The following is a 23,015-nucleotide window of genomic DNA, read 5'->3' on the forward strand; positions in this document are numbered from 1 at the left end:
CCTCACTAGAGTGGCATGTTTTCTTGTCTTCCCCTTTGAAGGAGGAGGCTAAGATATATGAGCCTCTATGTCACATCATCTTTAAACCCCTGAGAAACAAGAAGCTGTGGATTAATTACAATTGCAAACTTACTTATAAAGCACATATTTATTCACAGTATCAGTCTCTCAAATTTTCAAGAAACTCCATTACAGTTAATTGCAATTGAGAATAGTTTAGTTTAACTTCTTTTCCTAGAAGTTTTAAGGAACTCAAAACATCTATCAGCCTTGTCAATATTCACAGAGGATGCTGCATGTTGCCTAATAGCCACTTTATTTGTTTGTAACCCTAAACTGGAACAAATCAGTGTGTGTCGTTTGTGCAGACAATACACAGGCTCTTGTTCTGCGCCAAAGGAGGCGCGCATGTATCTGGATTACATCTGCTGAAATATTTAAAGAACCTTGTACAGTAGCCAGTGGGAACAAAGGACGTCTCGTCAGCGAAAGACCCAATCCGTTCTTCTGCTCTCCTGCTTTTAGAGTTGCGGTGTCGACGGCCTCGTCAAGGCTTTCCTGCCGTGTCAGCAAGATTAAAGGAGATCTTCTGTCTTATCGCAGCAGATATTGTGAATCTTTTGTTTGTGTAATTACCTTAAAGCAGTCATCTGTGATTTCCGAGTGGATGAAGCTCCAAATTACAGATGTTCAGAGGAACGTGATGTTTATGTAGAAGTCGTCATTTATTTTTGGAACCTTGTTGCCTTTCCTAATTTTATGTCTTCAGGGCTGCATTTTTTTGTTGTTGTTGTTTTTTAATTGAGCAGCAGCACATACAAGAATGACAAACACACTTCTTTCTTTAGTTTTATTAAACATTAGCAAAACAAACCTGTCATTTTGTAGAATGAACAAGTGTCACAGAGAAAGCGACGTGTGAGGACGACAGTGTGAGGTTCGGATAAAACAGCGAGTTTTAACATGACAAAACGACAACCTACAAAACATACAAACTTATCTAAGTTTAGATGCTCGGTGTAAATATAATCCATTTAATCACTTAACTTTCTGACTCATTTTTTACTCTTTACAGTAAGACAGTAAGACAGAAAAACAGACGTTAATATATAAAAATAAAATAACGAACCCTAATTTCTAACTATATGAAGGATAAAATAAAAATATTTTTTCTTTTAGTTAAAATATTGTTGAAATAAAATTAATGAAAATTCTTCATGTTGGTTTTCTCATTGGGTTCTGAAATAAAATACAAGACACCAGATGTGATAACACTAAAGTAGAGGTAAATATGAAAGTTAATATTAATAAAGAAAAGAATAATTGTTACTCATCAAGTCAGGTTTACTGGCATTTATGTGTTTATTTACATCACCAAAGACGTTGCTTTGAATGGCTGATTCAGCTTTGAAGCTCTCAAGAAACACAAAGCAGAAATTTTCTGGTTGGAGTGAAACTTTCCCCGCGTGAAAAACCTCTGTTGGCCACAATGGTCTTTTGAAATCACAGTCCCGTCAAATAACATTTAGAAATATCAGACATTGTTACTCATGTCTGCCTTATAACCTATAAGTAATAAATGGCGATGTGGTTTCATGATGCAAAGTGCTGAGAGGCATCAGCCTGATATAAAATATGTACTGTAATTACACTGCACTCCATGTTTATTGACCCCCCTGGTGAAGATGTGTAGAAATTCTTACGTGAATTCATCTACAAAATGCATCATTTCACCTGAAAATTTTAGAAAAATTCAACCTTTAATTTGGTAGAATTTATTCCATGGTGGGAGATCATGAATAAGGAATAAAATATCTTTTTAAATACAACTAAAGATGTTATAGTTATTTGCATCTGTAAAACTTGAAGCATTAAAGGTATTTATACTTTACTTTTTTAAGCTGATCAGATTTTTATAAAGTTTTATTTAGTAATTTGTAGCACTTCCCTGAGGTATGAATATGACCTTGTTTATAGGAGCATTTTTTTCTCTGCCATTCTTCAAAACGGGAAAGACAAGACAGAATTTCATTCAAGCAAGGCAGATGTGTATTGATCTTCATTAGTTAGGAAATGGCTAAAATAAAATAGTTACGCTCCTAGATGTATCAATATCTGCAGACGGAGCTGTAACAAAAAATATTACAGTCACTGGATCAGTGGAAAACAAGGCTTGACAAGTTTACAGATCTTCCACACATCTTAACTAGAGGTATCAGTAATTGTGGATGGTGCTGTGTGCATGAATTCATACACATTATGTACATAATTATCCACCCATTTTCACTTCCTTGTCATTAGGATTTCCCTACTATTTGCATTGTTTATAAATTGCACAGCTTTTCCTTTCCCTCATAAATGTATAGAGGTTCTGTTTTTTCTTTAATCTTGATAATGAAACCTGCTGAGTTGCTGTGGATGAATTACAGACTCGCTCAGTAAGACACTCAGCTTTCTGTCTTTTGTTGGACTTTATTCCGACTTTAAGCACGTAAAGATTTTCATAGCAGGTGTGATTCCACCTGAATGTATTCCCTTCTGAGTGACACTTTGACCCGTTTTGCCTCGGCTGTGTGTTAGTGGTTGGATTTCTTCAGGTGGCAGGTGCAGACCGGATGACTGGAGCTGGTGCTGGGGCTGGCGCTCTTCTGGACTTCCTCCTTTTGCTTCACTGGTTCTTTGAACTTCACTTCCTCCCGCCTTTTTTCCACTTCCTCTGTGTCTCTGACCTTCCTGACCTCCGGTCGAGGCGACGACCTGACTTCTCTCCCCTTCTCTCCCACCAGCGCCTTGGAGGGCATGCGCAGATGCTTAGGGGAAGCCGGACCCTGAACGTGGACCCTCTTGACGTGGTCCACGGCGTATGGTTTCTCCTGGATCTCACTAGAGTTCTTGCGAGCTCCGGTTTTACTGGCAGTATACTTTTTGGTTTTGCTAGGGAGGGGCTTGTAAGCCTCCAGCTTGCGCTTATGGCTCATGGCGAACGCACAGCAAATGATGAAGACCAAAACAATAAGAAGAGAGGTAACAACGATGATGATGAGCAGGTTCTCCTGCAGGAAGTCCACCACTCGGCTCAGGACAAAATCTTTCAGGCGGATCATGGTGGTAGTGATGGTGTTGGTGAGGCTGGGAGGCGAAGTGGCAGCAGAGACTTCGGCGGGCGCTCGTGTGGAGAAGGAGGTGGGGAAAATGAGCTCCAGCTCGGGTTCGTCGCCGCTGCCGTCCACAGATATGTTGTAGAACAGAGGACTGCAGTGGCACAGACTGCAGCACAGCCAGAGCAGAGTCGCACTGGAGACGGGAAAAACCAGATGGGACTTCATCGTCAACGGTGGGTCCTACAACAACAGCAAAATCAGGTTTGTAATTTAAAAATGTACACAAGAAAACCGACTATTAAAGTAGAATTTGGCAACTTATCAGTCAAAAACGTTCTCTGTAGTTTTAAAGCAGTAAACAGGTGAGCATTTTAAACCACTATGTTTCAATAAACAACTAAATCAATGAATGAATTAAAATCAAAAAGGGTTTGACAAAGAGAAAAAAAATCAAATAAAACTTGTGCTTTAATGCAACAACTAACCATGTCAGTCATAATTTATAGCTGACATTATGGGCTACAGTACGGAAAAAGCTGAATACAAATAAATGTAAGTATTTGTGGAGGGCTAGAGGGAAGTGAATGCTTATTAAATGCGTCCCCAGGAATCACTGACTGGTTTCAACTGAGTGATTCTTTCTAACTTTGCCGTTCTGTGTCATCACAACGCAGATCTATCCTTATTGAAGGAGCTTTTTTTTAAATTACTGAAACACTTTTAGGTCAGTGTTAACTAGCGCAAAACTACAATTCTCCTAAAAATGGTACTGGACAGAAAATTTGCGTTATCCTGAATTTGTGACAATCCTGAGTATCTAAATGAAGTCAATGAGAATATGTCTCTTTGGAAATGAAACACAAAGAAAGGTGAGATTAATTTTCCCCCTGAGGGACAATAAAGGTCTAACATGTTTATCTTTACTATGACCAAAGATTTTTGCTCACTATTATATAGTAATGAAGCTTCTGTTTTGCTGTCAAAAACCTGTGCATTGTGCATCTAGATTTAAATGTTTTGTGAGATGTTCCTTTGTGAAGAACTCTTCCTCCATCTCTGGTGTGTCTGTGTCTTCTGCCTCTCCCTGCTTTGCACCAGATCTATTTCAGCCGACTCCAGAGTAGCCATTACTTGTTTGGGGTGGAGACAGCAAAGTTTGGCCTTATAATTTGTAAAGTAGAGGGAGGCCACCCATCCACCACACCAAAGCCAGAAGGAAGCTTTATTCCAGTGGGAGCACAGAGGCGTGGGAGACCTGTGGCTGTGGCCTCTATATTTACACTGGGCACCAGCTGGTGTATATACGCCCACAGCAGCTCAGACGTGAGGGAGATATTTCTGCTTCCAGGAAAACCTGTATTTGTGAACAGGCCAACTGACTGAATAAACTCCCCAACCAAATGGTGCCTCTCGGGTTTTCACTGAATTTTCTCCTGCTAATAAGGAAAACTCCAGCTGCCATTATTTTAGCAAAATCTTTCTCCTAATCTGGTGTATAATTATGAAGCGCCAAGCTATGAAAACCAGCCTCTAATCAGCATCGTGCTGGAGCAAAGCTGCTGCAGCTCGTCGTGGTGCAGCAGTGTGAACCCCTCCACTGCTTGTGTGGTCAAACATGCAGTGTGTATTCTGCTGGACCACATGGTGGGCTGGGTATTCAACCTTGGATGTACAGCCATACATGACCGCTCTGCCTCTTCAGTCTGGTAATTACAGCTAAAATTACGTTTCCAAAATATCTCCACGGGGCTGAGATTACCACTCAGTCACCATGTAAGAGAAGAACATGCAGAGATCAGATAGGACAATGCTCAATTTTCTCAGAGCTTATTTAAATCTTTTAAGGTGCTTCCACGCCATCGTGACACAGACTTAAGATTTACATGACTTCTCGCATCGTGTCAGTTGGAAAAGTTGAGCTTTCCATGTTTTTGTCACATTACAGCTACAGACCTGAAGAATATTTGATTTGGATTTCATGGTAGAGACAGACACAAAGTTGTGCATGGTTGGGAACTATAAGAAAATCATCTTTAGGGATAAAAACCTAAAATCACATCAAGTATTTGCATTCAGTCCATTTTAACTCCCCAAATCAGAGTAGTAGATAGAGCCGAGCTCTGTGTAATTTAATCTCGGTATAAATGCAGCTGGAGTTCTTGAAGGTTTGGAAAAAGTGTTGCACAAATACAAATGTGCCAAGACAGCTGCCCACTTAAACTGAGAGGCTTAACAAGACGACCAGCAACCAGAGAAGCAGCCACAAGGCCCATGGTGGCTCTGGAGGAGCTGTAGAGATCGACAGCTCAGGTGGGAGAATCTGCCTCCTGTCTTTGTGGAAGAAGAAAATAATTTTTGAAAGAAAAAAAAATAGCTATCTAAAGTTTTACATAAGCCCCCAAGGGAACACAACAGAGGTGTTGTGTTACATCAGGGGTAATCTTCTAGATGTTCTTCTAGATAAACGTAGAGGGGCTACAAAATGCCGTTCAAAGGGCTGTATTTATAAAACGGATTTATCTGAGGTTTGTCTAATTTATTCCAGTCTCAGTAGTTTTACTCAGAAAGGGAACCACAGCTTTTTTAACAGACCAACACTCTGGTTTTGTACAAAGTACTTCAAAAATGTAGCTTTAAAATTGTATGTCAAATTGAGAAAAAAAGCTTCAATATTTGGAGCACCTCTTCTGAATTTTCCTGACAGCTTCAGTTCTTTGGAGGGATTTCAACAGTGAAAAATGAAAATCAGTGAAGCTCTAATATTCCCAAAAAGCAGCTTTGCCTGATGAAGCCAATTTAAACATGTTTTTTTCTCTCATATTTGGGATTCAAATTTTGATTAGGTTGAGATTTGAACTACGTGCAAGTCAGGTCAGGTCACTTTGCCTTTTCCAAAGAAACGTTGTAGTGATCTTTGCTTGGTGTCAAATTTATCGTCAACAACCTAAAAATACTTAATTGTTGCAAAACTTACTTACAAAGTTAAAGAAGTGTCTAAAATTTCAATGTCCATTTGTGGCTTTCCTGAGAAAGGTAGTAACCATCTGTCCATCTCATTTGCACTGACATGTAAACCCATATAACTAATAACTAAAAATATGCTTGATTTTGTTCTGGTTGTCCTCTTTGTTTTTCATATGTTTCACTAGGAAACAAACTTTTTTATCATTTGTTCTTGCTCCTGAAACAACTAGACCTTTAAGCAGCGCTCTGATTAATCATAGTGAAGAAGCTTTATAGTATTTCTCATTCTTTCTACTGAAAGCTCTCCTGTGGGATCATATTTCCCATAGGAGAGCTATGGGATTGCTGCAGCAATTTTTTCAAGTTCAGTAAATATTGTATTTCAAGTACAGACTCACTTTTACAATCAGACTTACACAGGAACCAGTAAATGAAATTTTCATTGTAAATTTGTTTACTTAATATGAAGAGGTGCAGTGTCATTTAATTTCATACATAAAAAGTCTTTTCTGTAAATTTGTTTTAACAACTGACTGAATGTCCTCCAATAGTTGTGATTCCATTTCTTTTTCTTTCACCAGGTGTTGAAATCATTTAATGTTAGAAATGTTAGAACTGCAAAAACAGAATATCAAATTTTTTTTTCCCATTATGGCTTAAAATTTCAACTCACACCAAAAAAAACAACAACAACAACAAAAAAACAAATGCAATAAATTATATTTAGAACTGTTTATTTGAATCTATACTACAGCAAGCGTTTGGGACACTTTTATTCTTAATATATACAAATATAGCTCTAGAAATAATTAAAATGATCACTTTCTCTGATTTTACTTTTTATAGGTTTGTGTTTGAGTAAAATGAACATTGTTATTTTATTCTATGATCTACTGACAACATGTCTCAGAAATTCCAAGCAAAAATTTAGTATTTATTTGCAGAAAATGAGAAATGGTCAAAATAACAAAAAGACGCAGCACTTTAAGAGCACAAATAACGCAAAGACAACAAGTTCATATTCATTTAAAAACAACAATACTGATGTTTTAACTCAGGAAAAGTTCACAAATCAACATTTGGTTGAATAACCAGGAGATTTTCAATGGGATTCAATCTCTTAAGTTTTTGCAGAGCTGTATATGTATATATAAATATATATTTTTTTTGCTGGTGATGTTGTTTTTTTGTTATTAGTGGCAAGAATACGACTATTCTTGATGTGAGGACCCAAAAGGCCGGTCTTCGAACATAAAAGTATTTAAAACTATCAGTATTTATCTTAAAGATTCTTTGAAACTACACACAGTCTGCAAACAAATCAACACAAAACCTGAGAACCTGATAAGATGGACAAATGCTGTTCAATTAATTTTGTACAGAGAAAAGATTTGCAGACTAAAATGTTGAATATGTAATATAATAAAAAAAATAGCAATTAATATCTATGTCTGTTTTAAATAAAATTGATGTATTATGTTAAATAACATTACATGTTAGCAAAGAAAACAGTTTCTTTATCAGTTTTAAAAACACAAGTATGCTTGAAAAATACATATACTGTATGACAGAAATTAAGCTTCTGTTATCTGTGCTTATAAGTTAAATATAAAAGTTAATGACATACTTACAGAAGGAATTTCCTTTGTTCGTCTGACTGGAAGGCAGATGCAGAGCAGAAAGGTTCGGACTGACAAAAAAGAGAAGAGGCAAAGCAACAAGAAGGAGAGAGTAAGGATATTTTACCACTCCCTGCTAAGTTATACTTAGTTTCTTCACTCTGCTCTAAAATGTCTCCTCAGAGCTAAATGATGCCCAGCCCTCCATCCTCAGCGTCTCCTCCCTCGTTCTCAGCTTTCCATCCTCAAGCTCCATCCAAGTTTATGCAGGAGCCATTTTGGATTTTTACTTTTCTTTTTAAAATCAATCTATAATACTTATATCTTATCTTAGCATAAAAATGATCACCTGAAAGAAGATGTTGTCTTTTACATAATGCGTTTATATCAGCACATTGTGTTTTTCTTTTCAACCCAAAGTTTGTCTGGTACTTTAACCCCTAGTGATGTTGCAGAAGGTGCGCAGGTCTCATGTTTTAGCAGAAATGGTTATTTCTGGTTTTGTTGGGGCGAGTCTGACCAAACAGTCCCTGCCTCCCACCAAGTCCTTTCTAATTAAGACCATGGTGATTACAGCCTTACTCTGGAAGGCAGCACAGGGAAGAAAAAGCACCAGTTTCCTCCCAAAAACACACCAAACTAAGTGAACATATAAACTTAAGGACCATTTTTGTGTCCTTACCTTTGAACATGAAAGGCTTTTATTTAAAGTTGTTCATGTTCCTTTGATTGAAATTAATCTTTCACAAGACCTCAACTTTAGGTTATGAGCAGTGATTTAGCGCTTCACAGAAAATGAGCCATTTGGTTATCCGTTTTTGCCTTTAAGGGGTATGCTTCAGTTTAAAACGTTTTAAAATTATTTTATACTAAAATATCAATCAATTATTTGTTTAAAATTAAGCAAATTAGAAAAATGTTCTACATATTTGTAATTAGCCATGTTTAGTCAGTTCTATGTGGAAAACCATCTTTCACTCCACCTATAGCTGGTCTAGCAGTTTGGCACAGCTAGAGACTGAAATCTTCACTCATTTATTGAAGCAAAATAGCACAATTTCAGTGCAGATTTAGGTCTGAACTTTGACTGGGCCAAACACAAGATATACTCTCATCTGTAAACCCTTTATTCCAGCTCTGGCTGTATGTTTGGAGTGTTGGATCTGCTGGAAGGTGAACTAAAACACCAGGCTCAATTCTTTTGCTCTGTTCTTATCCCCTTCTAGGTTCGCTGTCTCTGCTGAAGAGAAGTATCCCCAAATCATGATGCCTCCACCTCTTTGTTTCACCTAGGACAAGGTGATGTGTAATGTTAGTTTTCCACCACACAGTCATATGTATCAGCTAAAAAAAATTATTTTGGTCTCATCTTACCAGAGCTCCACATGTATTCTGCGCTCCCAAAAGGATTTATGGCTAATTGTAAATGCAGCTCTTTCATAAGACCAGAATGGTGGAGTATGCAATAAATAATGCTTTAAATGCTTCCATTTGAGCTGCAGATCTCTGCAGGACAGGTCCTCAAGAGTGATCAAGGAAATCTTTTCTGCTTCTGCAATTAATGCTCTGATTGCCTGTCAGTCTAGGTCACTGGTGTCAAACTCCAGTCCTGGAGGGCCACTGCCCTGAAACTTTTAGATGCGTCTCTGCTGCACCACACCTGAATAGAATAATTAGGTCATTAGCAAGGCTCTAGAGAACTTATTGACACAAGGAGGAGGTAATTAAGCCATTTCATTCCAGTGTTTTGTACATGTGGCACATCTAAAAACCGCAGGACAGTGGACCTTGAGGACTAGAGTTTGACACCCCTGGTCTAGGTGGACGGTCATTTCGTGGTACTCTTAGTTTCTGACAGTAGCTTAAACAAATGGATGTCCAAATCTTGGGACATCATTTTATAAACTACGCTTTATCTCTGACTTGTCTTGTGTGTTCTTTGGTCATGCAAATGAAAGAACATATGAGGAGATTAAACACTTTTGCAAGGCATCGACAGCAAGTCAGTTCAGAGCCAAAAGCCTCATCAGCCTTTTAAATAAATATTTTTTGTAACTTCATTCATATTCAGCTGTAGTTTCTAAATCTAACATTTTCATCACTTCCTATTTATGCTTTTCAAGAACTTTTTCAAAATGGGCCAGTCCAAAAAACAAAACAAAAAAAAGACTCCAGCACCCTCTAGTGGTGAGGGTGCTGGTACCCTCACAGCTGACCGATGAATATCTCCCATCCAGCCTCCCTCAAATTATTTGACTCACTCATTCTTTACTGTAGGAGACGGATCAATGCTTTATTTACTGGCTCTTGTTTTACGTGTCCATTTGGCATCCAGAGCTAATTTTCATCCCAGAAATGGAAGGTAACTTCTTTGTCACAACCGGAGATTATCTGCAATGATATTTTGTGCATCATAACTGCTGTCTAATATACCACTAACTAATTAATGGATATAAAATGTTATGCATAATTGTCTAAAACATGCTTCATCAGAACATAATGGTCTTATTTCATGTTTGTTTAGGAAGTAATACTTTTGACAATATGGAGTATGAGAAACATCCTGCGGTGACACAAACTGTTAAAATTTATAATCAATGCAGGCCTTTTCCTATCAAGCCCTCCAATCCCACTCATTAAATACTTGGACAAATAATTCAAAATCAGCAGTGAGTTCATTTTAAAAATTCTTTATTAATTTTCTTATAATCAATGTCCAATATTTGAAGCAAGGATAATGAAAAGAAGCTGAGCAGACCTCACCGAGGCTTTCATCCTGGTTGGTTTTTGTCTGATCTAGTTTCTCATTTTTCATATGCGATGGAGGTTCTGCTTTTCTCTTATTTTTGTATGGGGGCAAGGTGCAAGGAACACAAAACAGGAGGGGAGGAGGAAGACGTTTAAAACCCATCACCCATACAAACACCCTCTTTAGCACAACCACAAAAAACAAAATGATTCCTGATCATATTTACACAGCTTTCACTCATTTTTCTAAACCTTAATTACAAACATACACCTATCTTTCAGCGCCACTTCCACCTACATTATCCCTTTGGATTGATGTTAGATACTAAAGTTTTTGCACCAATGATGCTATAAAATAAAATCTACGGAGCGGCAGCCTCATTAGATTTCCTATTACCGTTAATGTACAACTCGCTGCTCAAAGTGCATCCTGATGGCAGCTGACTTCCAAGGCTGTGCTACAGCTGCAAAATTCTTGGTTTGAAATCAATTTAAAAAGATTTTTATACCCGTACCAAGAAGAAAAACGCCAGAATGTCAGTGGCTCAATGCTCAGATTAAACGCAGAGCAAAGATGCTGCCTGGTGTATGTGTCAGAATGACTGGCAGGACTCGGTGGTGTCATCAGCACTTTAGGAACAGGGTGTCAGTACAAAGTATAGCACCTCAAAGTGGTTTTAAAATCCAGGCACCTTTCAATTCATCCATTCACTACACAACCTCCAACACACACTTTCAGGGTTTCCTCTATGGCACTTTCAGGTCTGTACAGTGTTAATTAACAAAGGCAAACAACAGACTGAACCATTAACCCGTCTCAGCTTCCCACTGGGAAACAAATGTAAAACCTCAGAAAAATAGAGCTTCTGTTGGACCGCAACGACTCTGGTTGGACGATCCAATGGTTCTGGTATTTGGAATAACTGCACTGATTTAAGGACAGAATTAACTCACAGGATTTAAAAGTGGAAGTGCTAAGAGGGATACAAGCACAGCTGGAACAAGAAACAGAATAGTAGTAATAAAAAAAAAAAACAACAGGTAAGTGGTATCCAAACTGTTCGTTTTTCCCAAATTATAGGCAGGTAATGGACCTTCATTTTGCTTTGAGCTGGAAACAAAGCAGGGACACCCAGGACAGTGATTTTCATCATGAACAGCTTCTTCTATAATATCCACCTTTATCATAAGATGGTCTGAAATAAATCAGCTTGTTGTTGATGTTTTTCTTCTCTAATTATACAGAAAACATAAACTAACTACATGTGGGTTTAGCAAGACCATTTACAACAAACACTGAGACTGGAAGTTGCAGGTCCTACAAAAACAAATCAGTTTTTGCGGCAAAGATGAAAGAAAAAAAGCTCTTATTGTTCTTTCCACATGCAGCACATAAAGCATGAACTAGGTGACCAGCGCCACAGAGCTGCTACAGCAGACCGTTTACAGAGAGAGGAGGCGGGAATTTTTCTTGGTCCTTTCATGAATGTCCAATAAGATCAGTGGAATGTGATTTTCTACAATAGTTTCAGAGTTCATGTGAATGTAGCGGGAAGGAAAGGTATGCATGTCTACATGGAGGGCAATGGGGGAAAAAAAAGCAGGAATAGATTTGTGCAGGTTTAACTAAGACAAAGGATTTGTCATTTGGGATATTTTCTAAATGTTTAATGTTGACTGGAAAACTGGAATGCATTTTCTTTAACCGGTATCTAAATTTCAATCATGTTACAGTTACTTTACCAGTTTTCATAGTAGTAAAATGATTAAATTCTCCTCTCTATATAAGCAGTCTACTTCACCAAACTTCACTGCTTGAGTCTAAAACAGTCTCACAGAGAAAGAGAAAGAAAATACTGTTCAGGAGGTGTAAACAAAATTTAAATTTGGCAACATTTTCGTTTTGGGACACGCCAACATGAAACACTGGCACCTACTTAAAAATGTAGAGATATCAGAAACTGGAACTGTTGTTGATTTGGTCAGTCTAAAATGAGTCAAATTAAGACCTCTTTTTTAATCAGCTAAGGGAATTAAAAGACTGAAACAGAATAAAAGGAATGTTCTTTTCATCAAAAAGCAAAAGTACTTTCTGCTAAATTTACCAAATCCTTCTTATTCCACCTGTGTTAAACTGAGGGTTGGGATCTCGCTAAGAAAAAGTTCATCTGGAATGTTGCTGGGGATCGTTGGCTGGCAGGATTCAGACCAAACGCCGTCAGAAAGACAGAGGATTACTGCTCCCGCTCACCCTGAAGTCCCCAGCTAAAGGAACGTCCTGAATTGTAGTGGGATGGGGGGATAAATGGCCCCTAAATGGCAACTTTGGACATCTGCTCTTCAAGTTTGATGATTCGCTTCTCCTGACTGCTGATCAGGTCCTTGAGGGATTTGATTTCTTTCAAGATCTCCTCCATCTTTGCCTCAGATTTCTGTAAAGAACAAGAGACTGATGAGAATCTTACCGTTTTCTATAAATACAGTGACATTGTAGGGGCACCAATTTGGCTTTTTCAGGCTGATTTCTAGCAATCCTATCTGCAAATTTTTTTTTTTTTAAGATTACATCTTAAAAAAAAAATACTACAGAAAACAGCCAGTTCTGGATATATAAATACTTTGATTATTTAAGTCATCCAGAAGTAGTTTCAAACAAACACCAAAGTTTTGGGGGAAAAATATCAGTAAATCAAATTTTAAAACCATACATTTCTTCTTCAGTCTATCCCCAAAACTTTCAAATATTTTTTAATCACTCTTTTACACCTCCAGACTCGAGGTGCATCAGTTTAAAGTCACAACAGACCAGATATTTTAAAGTGACAATCTTACAACATTGGAAAACACAGAAAAGACATGCAACTCACAATTGATGGAGTTGAAGAAGCAGACTTGTTGGCAGGGCTTGACTTCTCCATGTTCTTGTTGACCTTGCTGTCCAAAATGTTCTTTTTGACGACCTTGAACTCTCGGTTCTTGCCAGGGACATAGCCGTTCTTTAGGGATATGAGAATGGGGTCTCCGTTCTTGCCCTCGAACCACTCCTCCGCCTCCAGGGCAGGGTCTGGTCCCGCTGTGTCCGGGTACAAGTCGTCCTGGAACAGGTCCGACTGGCAAGGAAGGACAAGATATTAAAAACGGCATCTACAACAAGACCCACACACGATGACAGAGTAAGAGGATTTTAAGCTAACTCGGTTGTGGACTCACCTTTCTTGGTACAGTCATCACAATAGGCTCACACTTTCTTTCATGCAGTTTATAGAACCTGACAACACAAATACACACTGCTTTATTCACAGTCCAGTGCATTACATGACAACAAACACCATAATTTGGAAATATGTGCATCATTATGACTTTACTGCCTCCCAGTGGTGAAGTCATTAAGTGGTTCCAGCATTAAATGAGGTTATGGAAAGAACACAAGGGATATCCTTCCTCCCATCTTTGCTTACCTTGCAATTTCACACTTATTGACATCAAGGCCTCTCTTGGGCATGTAGCCCATGCCCCTCTGCGGCTCCTTGCTCGCAAAGGTGTTCAGGAAGTGAACGTATGGAGCCTCATCCGTGATCTCAAAGTAACGAATGCTGCTGTCACCCTGCAGAGAAATAAAGCAGTTTGTTTATTCCTGCTACTTAAAAAATAAAATAAAATATTTTCCTACTAATCTAATAATGTCAGTTATGCGAGTAACAGATGGCTGAAAAGGAAACACACCTTTCCACAGAGGTAAACAACACTGGTGTCTGGATCATAGAAGGGCAGCAGCACCCCATTGCTCGTGTCCATCTCGTTGACGGTCATCGGCTCCTCCATGTTTTCCTGGAGAAACAGAAAAAAATATATAGATGTAATCAGAGCTTTACAAAACAAAGCTGTTTAGGATCCTTCTGATTCTTGAGAAGGACTTTGCATGTGTGAGGTCTCGAGGGACCTGGAGGGACTCGGCACTCATGAAACAACTCACCGTATTCCAGAGAGCCAGCTGCCTCTCACTCATTCGACTGAAGCCGGTGGTGAGGATGTTGCCGTTGGAGAGGAAAATGGCCCTCATTGGTCGAGCGCCCTCGTGTGCCTTTTCCTTCTCCTGTGAAGCACAAAGAGGCGCTTATTAATAATACCATTATCACCAGTTTGTGTGACTCTGTGCTACATGATCAGAGTGAAAATATTAGCATACAAAAGTGTTCCTACATATTTCTCATTTTAAAAATTGTTCCAGAATCAAATTTCAAGACTTTTTTCTAGGTATTTGATTATAATGTATTCAAATTAAACTGCTTTAGTAGTTTCCTCATCTGCAGGTTCCACAGATCATGAAGCACAATTAAAAATGGCTTCTAATTTGGTTGGTTTTAGGACACTGTGCTGCTTTACCAGCATCTGGACCAACTTCATATCTCCCTATCAAAATCTGCAACACTACACTTGTCAAAAGAATTTACTTGAGAATTGAGTTATCAAAAAAAATTGTTGACAGTTAATTCAGATTCTTTAAAAAATAATTTACTAATTTTGGTCCCTTTCCCAAAACAGAAGTTTTCATAGGCTGTTGTTTTAACCAGGCCAAGTTTAGGACTGCAGCTAAACCTGAATTTAAATGTGTTTGAAAAAGTTTTATGAAAAAATCACCTTTTTTGAGTTTTGAATGCATGTGCATGCAGTCAGGAAGTTGAAAACCAAAATTACAGAAAATAATATGCTGATTGTATAAAATTAAAACCAAGGTATGAAGTGGTTTTCATTTCTACAAATGTATTCATTTGTCGTCTCCAATCGGGCTCTTGATGTTTGCAGCAATCAGACAACACCTAGTTTTAGCATAATTGTGCAGTAAAAATAAATCTGTATTCTATATCACAACAACTAGAAGCAACCCAGTTTTAATGTATTTTTAAAATCGACTTCTAATTACCTCCGAGTTTGGGCAAAATAAACAGACACAGAACAGTTAATCTGGAAGTGGCTTACAGCAATAATGGTCTCCTTCCGGGGATCGATGACACGGATTGACTTGTCCTTGCAGGAAGTGCAGATAAGGCTACCATTGCGGTTCCAGGTCACATTGTAAATGACATCAGGATGCATATCCTCCAAGGAGATCATGGCCTCTCCTGTGCCCACATTCCAGATGATTATCTGGTTGTCGCAACCTGGTGAGAGCAGCGATAAATCAGACAACATACACCGTCACTGAGCCAGAAAGGGTTTTTGCTGTGATTTTATTGTTTAATTTAAACTGTACAGCCACTTAGCCGTAAAAAGCTGAAGACAAGTGAAGGGCTTTTACCAGCACTAAGGAGGACATTTCGTGCTGTTGGATGCCATGTGATGATTCCCACACGCTTTGAGTGGCCTTCCAGAACCACCACTGGTTCAGACATGGAGGACACAAGGCCATTCTCAGGAATCTGCCACACCTAGAACAGACAAGTATGTGAATGAAGTTCAGGAGAACAGCACACCCACCAAGAGCTGTTTTGGATTAAAATACATTTTTACAGTGTGTGTAAAGTCCAGGATATATTGTATTACCAAAACTAACTCCAATGTGGTTTTGTGTGCAGTAGTATTAAGAGTTTCCTGTGACTTGAACAGTGTTGCTGAAAAAAATACAACCTATACCATAGTACCACTTCTAAAATCTAAACTTGGCACAATGCAGTCAACCAAGAACTGTTGAATTTTCTTTTCTTTTGGCATTAATAAAGTATTTTTGTTCCAAATTGGAAACCAGCAGTAAGTGTATCCTGCTTCAGAGTCTAGCAGTGATGTTAAATCTGACACACCTACAACAGTTCTTCGTAGATTAAAGTTAAATCCGACACTTTGATTTGCAAGAAACTCCTATTTCCAAAACTCTTGACACCCTGCTTTTGAACTAATCTGAAGGTCATGTTAAAGTTGGATGTTTGTAGCTACCTCAACATGTTCTGTTCTTTGTTTTGTTTTCAGTTTAATATGGAGAAAAGTTAATAAAAAAATTTACTGCACAGGTTGCATCTCATCCTTCACTGTGCTCCTGAAAGCAACCTGCATGGAATTGACTCAATACAGTGTTACTGGCCATAAATATCCTAAATATTATTAGGAACCTGCAGGGGGCAGCACTGACCAAGACATGGGATAAAGTCATATTAAAGGGAAGTACAACAACAACAAAGCAACAGAAACGTAATGTGTGAAATGCTCAATAAAAAACAAAAACAAATATTGAAATCAACTGCACAGAAACCGAAGAGATTAAAGTGTTATGCCATGGAACAATGATCTGAATTACAAAAAATAAAAGACACATCCAAAATGTATTTTCATTTTAAAAGGCATGAAAAATGCAATGATACAGAGAAAATTATCCTCAATATTCACAAGATCCCAAATTTTATGCACTTTTTTTCCCAACTTTAAAATCTGATATGTTTCATCTGTGAAAACTAATCTCTGCATTTAACTGCCCAAATAAGGACATGTGGAGGAAAAAGGAACAACCGTCTCAAAAGAAGTCAGTGACCTCAGCTCAATAAACAGCTAAATCATTCCCCTCCTCTGATTCCTATAACACATATTTCAGTCTAATCTAATCCAGAGGGTGAGGCCTGCACCCATCTGAGTTACAGAGAGTTCTCTTCCAATAAAAAAAAAAAAAAAAAAACATGCAACCTCTAATCACTCATTAACCAAACTTTGAGAATTATAGTTTTCTCACAATTAAGATGAGTGATTTTAGGTAGAACAGGGAAGGTAAACCTTACCATCACTGTGCAGTCCTCAGAGCCGCTGGCAATGACCTGGTCGTTGTGTGGGCACCAGTCGATGTCCAACACAGGGCCTGTGTGACCACATACTGTTGGGTAGGATTTGTCAATGCGTCCTGACTGTAAAGACAAACAGAATAACAAGATTAGTCTGAATCAGGTCTGTGTTTTGAAACAGGACAATTGCAGCATAATCCTAAATCCCAGCTACAGGAAGAAGCGTTCACATACAAAGATGGATTCTTCCCACATAAAAACACTAGATGAGTGACATGAGCAAGAAAAAGGAAACATTCTGAACAAAGAACCAAAATAATAATAATAATTATTATAATAATAAAAAAACATGTAAGGTAAATCTTTTTCATTCAAAAAGAAAAAAAAACGTCCCCAGTGTTTCTGGAGCTACACAGAAGTAAACTCAGATTAGATTCAGCTTCAACATCTAAGCCATTGTAATTAAAGAATGTCATTAGTGGTGATGTCATGCCAAGATTTAGTTTTACATTTAAGCTAGAAACCCTAAATCAAGCAATGAACTGTGGCCTTTACATAATCTACTTATTCAACTCGTAAACCAAATGGATGGAAATTTCTGACATACAAACACAAAGCTTTATTAGAGACAACAGGTTCTGACACGTTCTCTCCAAATACTAAGCTACCTTAGCAAGCCTTTAGGTTAATGTCTTGGGTGTCTAAGACACACCCTAGTCTGCGTTTACTTCCAGTACCACCACAGGGCCAGATGATGTCACTTGCTGAGCAGCCCTGCAGCAGCGGCTCTATTTAAAGCTTAACAGTCTAATAGCAGAAACAGTCTCGCATTGCCTGCAGCCACTCCACCATCGTACCAGGAAGAAAAGCAGGAACGACTGAAGGAAAGCTATTAAAACTTAAAAACTGCATATTCTGTAATGAACAAAATCGGCCCAAACTAGAAACTGGAGAAGATTATTTAATATAACAGCAAAGCCGAGACTAATTTGGCACCTATTGAAGTACTTAAAAAAACAGATTAGTTAGATGCACTGTAATAAATGGTCTCTGGACAACTTTGCTGTCCCATTCTTGTTTCACCAGGAAAGGCTTCAGTTTTTAAGCAAGGTTTGTATATTAGTCATGTCTGAATGATGCCTGATTCAAAAATAAAATGTGATGGTGGTCAAAAAATGGCATCGTAACCAAGGTCCCCCAAAAAATATAACTTAAAAAAAAAAAAAAAAAAACAGGGGACCATAAAATTAAGAGTTTGAGAATAAATACCATCATCCTCTCACCTGCTTTAACTTCCTCCTATCAAAAAACATCAGTAAATGCCCAAACAATCTAAACTGGATTTGTAAACACAGCAAAACTGAAGTGTTTGTCTCGTATGTTTGCCTTGTTTTTGTCAGGTTTAGTGGAGAGATTGTGAACAGTCAATATCTTGCCTCCGGTTGATAATTCTAGTTGACTTCACAGATTTTCCCTGGGGACATGAGCTAAATGATGAGTGGAGCCATTTCCAAAGCAGATACCACCAGTTTAACATGTGTCTATTATTTATATAGAACTAGTTTTAGACTGAAGACTGTACTGGCCCATACTCTACTGCAATACTTTTTTCATGTAAAAAAAAAAATAATAATAATAATAAATGATGTTAAGCAGACCAAATTTTAAGCTCTGAAGCAGAGCTTCAGGAAATCAACCAAATCAAATGGTTTTCACTGTATTCATGTAAATTATTGTCAAATGCAGAGACAACAGCAAAGGTTTGAAAATGTGAATTGCTTTGACATGTTTGAGATTTAAATCCTCTTTGGAACTGGTTTCCTTTGTTTAGCTGCAAGGTCAAGTCTCTCAGGGAAACTAATCTGTTCATCCAAAACAAAATTGATCAGAATGTCATCTACTCTTGATCAATAAATTTGATGTATATTTGATGATCACATTTGACAAAATGTGCTGTTTATCGCTTGTTACTGCATCATGTTTTTATGGTGTAAAGCAGGGGTGTCAAACTCAATTTCACCAAGGGCCACTTCAGCATATTGGCCACCCTCAAAGGGCCACATTGACGGTATAAATCAGGAATGCCCAAGTGCAGTCCTCCAGACTGCAACTTTTAGATGCGTCCCTGCTAAAACGTACCCCAGACAAAAAGTTGACTTCCCTCATTAGCAGCAACTCAGTTCTGTAGAGGCCTATGAATGAGTCAATGATCCAGGTGTGTTAGAGAAGGAACGCATCTAAAGTTGCAGACTGATAGGTCTGGAAAACTAGACTTGGGCAACCCTAGCATAAATGTATTAAAATACAATGTTAAAAATAAATTAAACAACACCTCATATTGTTAAATGACTGATTTTATGTATTCAAGTTTTAAATATTACATTTGCATGGATGCAAAATTACTGCTCAGTTTAAAAATATGCTCAGTATTTTTAAATTGCTCAGCTAAACTTCGCTCTTTAGCTTGTTAGCTTGTCGATGTTTCAGTTTTATTCCCTGGGAAAATTAATCTTTGTCTGCTTTAAAGATAAGCAGACAAAGAATAAAAACAACTTTTGATATGAACTCTCAATGTGTTCATTCACAAAACTTTTTCGTTATTTCTTACACAACGAACATGTATTTCACATAAGAACAAAACAATGAGGTGATGTTGCCTGTAATTGAACACAAAGCTGATCCTCTTCACCCTGTCACCAACTCACACACATCCTCATTGTGTTGTGTTGTGTAAATAAACACAAAACAAGCAAAATCAATAAACTATATGCATATTCCAGTATACTGAGTTTTGGTTTTACATTCATTCTATTTAAATTTAGTTTGTTCGTGCTTACCAATGTTTTCCCCTGGTCAGTTCGTCGATGTCTGGTTTTAGTTCTATTCTGTGGAAATCCGCAAAATGGCGTGTAGGTTTTCGTCAGTAATGCGCGATCTGGTCTTGGTCTTGTTTAAATTCATTATTGAAAACATCTGCTCGCTCAGATAGGTGCTTCCAAACATGGACAAAACACGAGCTGCATGGAGTCGAAGCTGCGGCATCAAATCAGGGGGCAGGAGACGGTAAAAGTCCTCGATTGAAACGTCACGGAACTTCGCTCTTTAGCTTGTTAGCTTGTCGATGTTTCAGTTTTATTCGCTGGGAAAATTAATAATCAGCTTGAGGTGACTCTGCTGCACTCTAGTGGCGAGAAGCCGTAATGTTGGCTGGTAAGAATCTGAAGCCATTATGGGATATGTAGTTTGTAGTCAATTCGTGCTCAAAACCTATTTTAAGTCAATCAATAGGGCTGTAAAACGGTGGTGGGGGGAGAGGGCCACATAAAATGACGTAGCGGGCCACATGTGGCCCGCGGGCCTTGAGTTTGACACATGTGGTGTAAAGTTTGAACTGCCTTGTTTCTGAAATATGCTGTACAAATAAACTTAATCTACTCCAGTTAAAATATAAGCAGCAAGTTCATTTTTACAGAATCACACTTCTAAAATACCATCTATTTTCTGAATACTGTTTTTGCGTTAGTTAAACAAAAGCTTGGTGCTGTTGGTGCAATGGTTTCCTTCCTTGGAACAAAATGATCTTGTTTCTAAATCAAACACTTTTTAGGAACCTTGACAGACGCGTTTTGGTTTTTGACTTGACAAATAGTGGCAAACTATAAACATATGGCAGACATGATCCTGCTTGGAAATCAGAGTCTACAGTTAGCAAACAAAACTTTGAAGATATGAACATATTTAAAGCAAAAATGAAAGGATCTTTGCATTAAATGATAATGAAGGGCAAGGTTTATATTCTAAACCTTACCATGAACGTAACATATCACACCCAGAAACCTACGCTGCCCTAGAGCTGGCAAGAAGCTAAATCTGACGCCACTGTTGGCAGGAATTTCTGATCCACCATTCAGTGTCAGATAACACTTGTAGTTTATGAGAAAAATGTGGCCTTACATGCAGTAGAGTCCACTGGAAATTCCTCTTTCAACAAATAAAACTTTTAACAAAAGGACGAGACTAAATCCCTGCATACCGGACATATTAGATTCTAATGTACTTAACAGCTTATATCAACGTATTCCTGTTTTTCCATTTCCTGAAGGCAACTGGAGCAGGATGCAAAGCAGGAAGGAAATGGACTGAATACCAGGTGTAGCGACAGAAACTACATAAACAAGTGTGAGAGTAAATCTTCTTATTAAGATACTGGAGTATTGAAAATACAAAACACTATCCAAATAATGATATGGAGGATCACGTTCAGTCTAGTTCAACATCACTTAAGAGTATCATCACAGTCTAACCAGTTCTGGCATGTAAAAATATTTCAACAATAATGAGTACTGTACACATGTTTACTCATCCTTCACGTTGCCAAATACTTTAGGAACAGAATGTACAGCGTCAATGAACCCAAACTAACAATGAATTTAACTTCTACCACATAAATCACATGAACCATCATGTCATCTCTCAAAAATTTAACATTTTAGTTTATCGTTATCCAGCACATTCTGAAATGAAATGGGAAAAAGCTGGACAAAAAACTTTAATCAGATACTAGATTTGACCTATTGATCTTCTCAAGAGGAGAGGAACAAGGCAGCAAAACCTTCACCTTTCATGGCTTGGCCAAAAGCATCCAAAATATGTGCGACTAATAAGAGCAAAGATATGTCAAAAACTTCACCCTTTGATGCAACGCTGTAGCAAACGGGTTTTAGTGGCAAACACCAATTTGCTGTAACTTTTGAGGTTTAATCAGCCGATTCAGAGTTCTGGCATTTCAAATTACAAATGCAAACTAATTAGTTTTAAGATTTATAATTCAACAGAAAATGTAGTAAATGCAAAGTAATAGTCTGAAATTCAAACAATTCAGGGTTTATACAATTTTCACCTCATAGCAAATGTAATTTTTTGAGAAAGCAAGGCACAATATTAGAAATAAACAGCCCAGAAAGAGTTTGTGTTTTTATTGTCTGATATTGGATCAATAGAGACATCACATATTTGCAATGGCAAATAACTCTGGATAAAGGAGCACCGATAAAGAAAAGAAATTAAAGAAAAACTTTTACCGGCAAGTCAGAATAGACAAGAGATTTAAGGTCACCTCTGTGACAGCTATTCATGGTTATGGTACGGCTTGGTAGCAAATCTGTTTGTTATTCTATCCTGCTACTGTAAAATATAAGTAAATACACAATTCAATGTTTAAATAAGTTGCTTTTGGCTACTTTCAGTAGAAAAGAGCAGATGTTTTATTTTTTCTTTTGCTCAAGCCTCACAAAATAAATTACAAGAATAGCGGCTCTGGATGCATGTTACTTCACCTAATTCTTTTTGCAGTCCAAGCAATTTGCATATTACATACTGTAATTTTTCATGCAATATATTGAGCCTTAATATCTAAGGTTACTAAATTCTAAGTAGTGTAGGTTTTTGAGTCTTCCCTAATGAAATGTAACCTTAGCCAACACTAAGCAGTGCTAAACAGGGCACTACCAAACTGTGTTAGTGAGTCACTTTCAAATAAGGTGGCCACCAAGTAATCCATAAATAAAAAAATATCCAAAAAGTGAAATGCACATGCACCTAAAAGCCATAAAGCAGCTACCCACACAGGGGCTACTCCCTCACACACTGCAGTCAAGCAGCTGAATATTTAACATGTTCATGACTAAACTACACTTCCTTTAAGAGGAATGTCTGAGGCCTCAAAACAACCAGTTGCATGGCAACACGTATGGTTGCAGAAAATGAGTGAATCACAAGGCGATGGATACAAAGCACTGCACTGAAACACACACACAGGAAAAAAA

General features: G+C 37.9%; 2 protein-coding genes across 3 annotated transcripts in view; both read right to left on the minus strand.

Moving 5' to 3' along the window:
* Positions 1 to 836: 836 nt before the first annotated feature.
* tmem119 (transmembrane protein 119) lies at positions 837 to 7,819 on the minus strand. Of its 2 annotated transcripts, none has more exons than XM_023343258.1 (2): positions 7,697 to 7,819; positions 837 to 3,341 (listed from the first exon to the last, which is right to left on the minus strand). In XM_023343258.1, the coding sequence occupies exon 2, from the start codon at positions 3,324 to 3,326 to the stop codon at positions 2,577 to 2,579; it is 750 nt and encodes a 249-aa protein (XP_023199026.1). In that variant the 5' UTR covers positions 3,327 to 3,341; positions 7,697 to 7,819; the 3' UTR covers positions 837 to 2,576. The 2 variants fall into 2 exon arrangements, with proteins under 2 accessions (XP_023199026.1, XP_023199027.1); XM_023343259.1 differs by having other exon boundaries at positions 7,693 to 7,819.
* A 2,539-nt stretch (positions 7,820 to 10,358) lies between these two features.
* The window catches only part of LOC102218412 (coronin-1C), a 29,565-nt gene continuing 16,908 nt past the window's right edge, over positions 10,359 to 23,015 (minus strand). The window contains exons 3-11 of the mRNA XM_005794996.2: positions 17,191 to 17,313; positions 15,729 to 15,858; positions 15,410 to 15,591; positions 14,406 to 14,525; positions 14,156 to 14,260; positions 13,891 to 14,036; positions 13,643 to 13,700; positions 13,300 to 13,542; positions 10,359 to 12,864 (exon numbers count right to left, since the gene is read on the minus strand). Coding sequence (XP_005795053.1) covers positions 12,745 to 12,864; positions 13,300 to 13,542; positions 13,643 to 13,700; positions 13,891 to 14,036; positions 14,156 to 14,260; positions 14,406 to 14,525; positions 15,410 to 15,591; positions 15,729 to 15,858; positions 17,191 to 17,313 — 1,227 coding nt within the window. The 3' untranslated portion in view covers positions 10,359 to 12,744. The remainder of the gene's footprint in view (positions 12,865 to 13,299; positions 13,543 to 13,642; positions 13,701 to 13,890; positions 14,037 to 14,155; positions 14,261 to 14,405; positions 14,526 to 15,409; positions 15,592 to 15,728; positions 15,859 to 17,190; positions 17,314 to 23,015) is intronic.

Source organism: Xiphophorus maculatus, chromosome 12, assembly GCF_002775205.1.
Source record: "Xiphophorus maculatus strain JP 163 A chromosome 12, X_maculatus-5.0-male, whole genome shotgun sequence".
NCBI classification, from domain to species: domain Eukaryota; kingdom Metazoa; phylum Chordata; class Actinopteri; order Cyprinodontiformes; family Poeciliidae; genus Xiphophorus; species Xiphophorus maculatus.

What these genes read in the sequence shown, in the direction of transcription:
- tmem119 (XM_023343258.1), bottom strand. Translation starts at nt 3,326, where the DNA reads ATGAAGTCCCATCTGGTTTTTCCCGTCTCCAGTGCGACTCTGCTCTGG.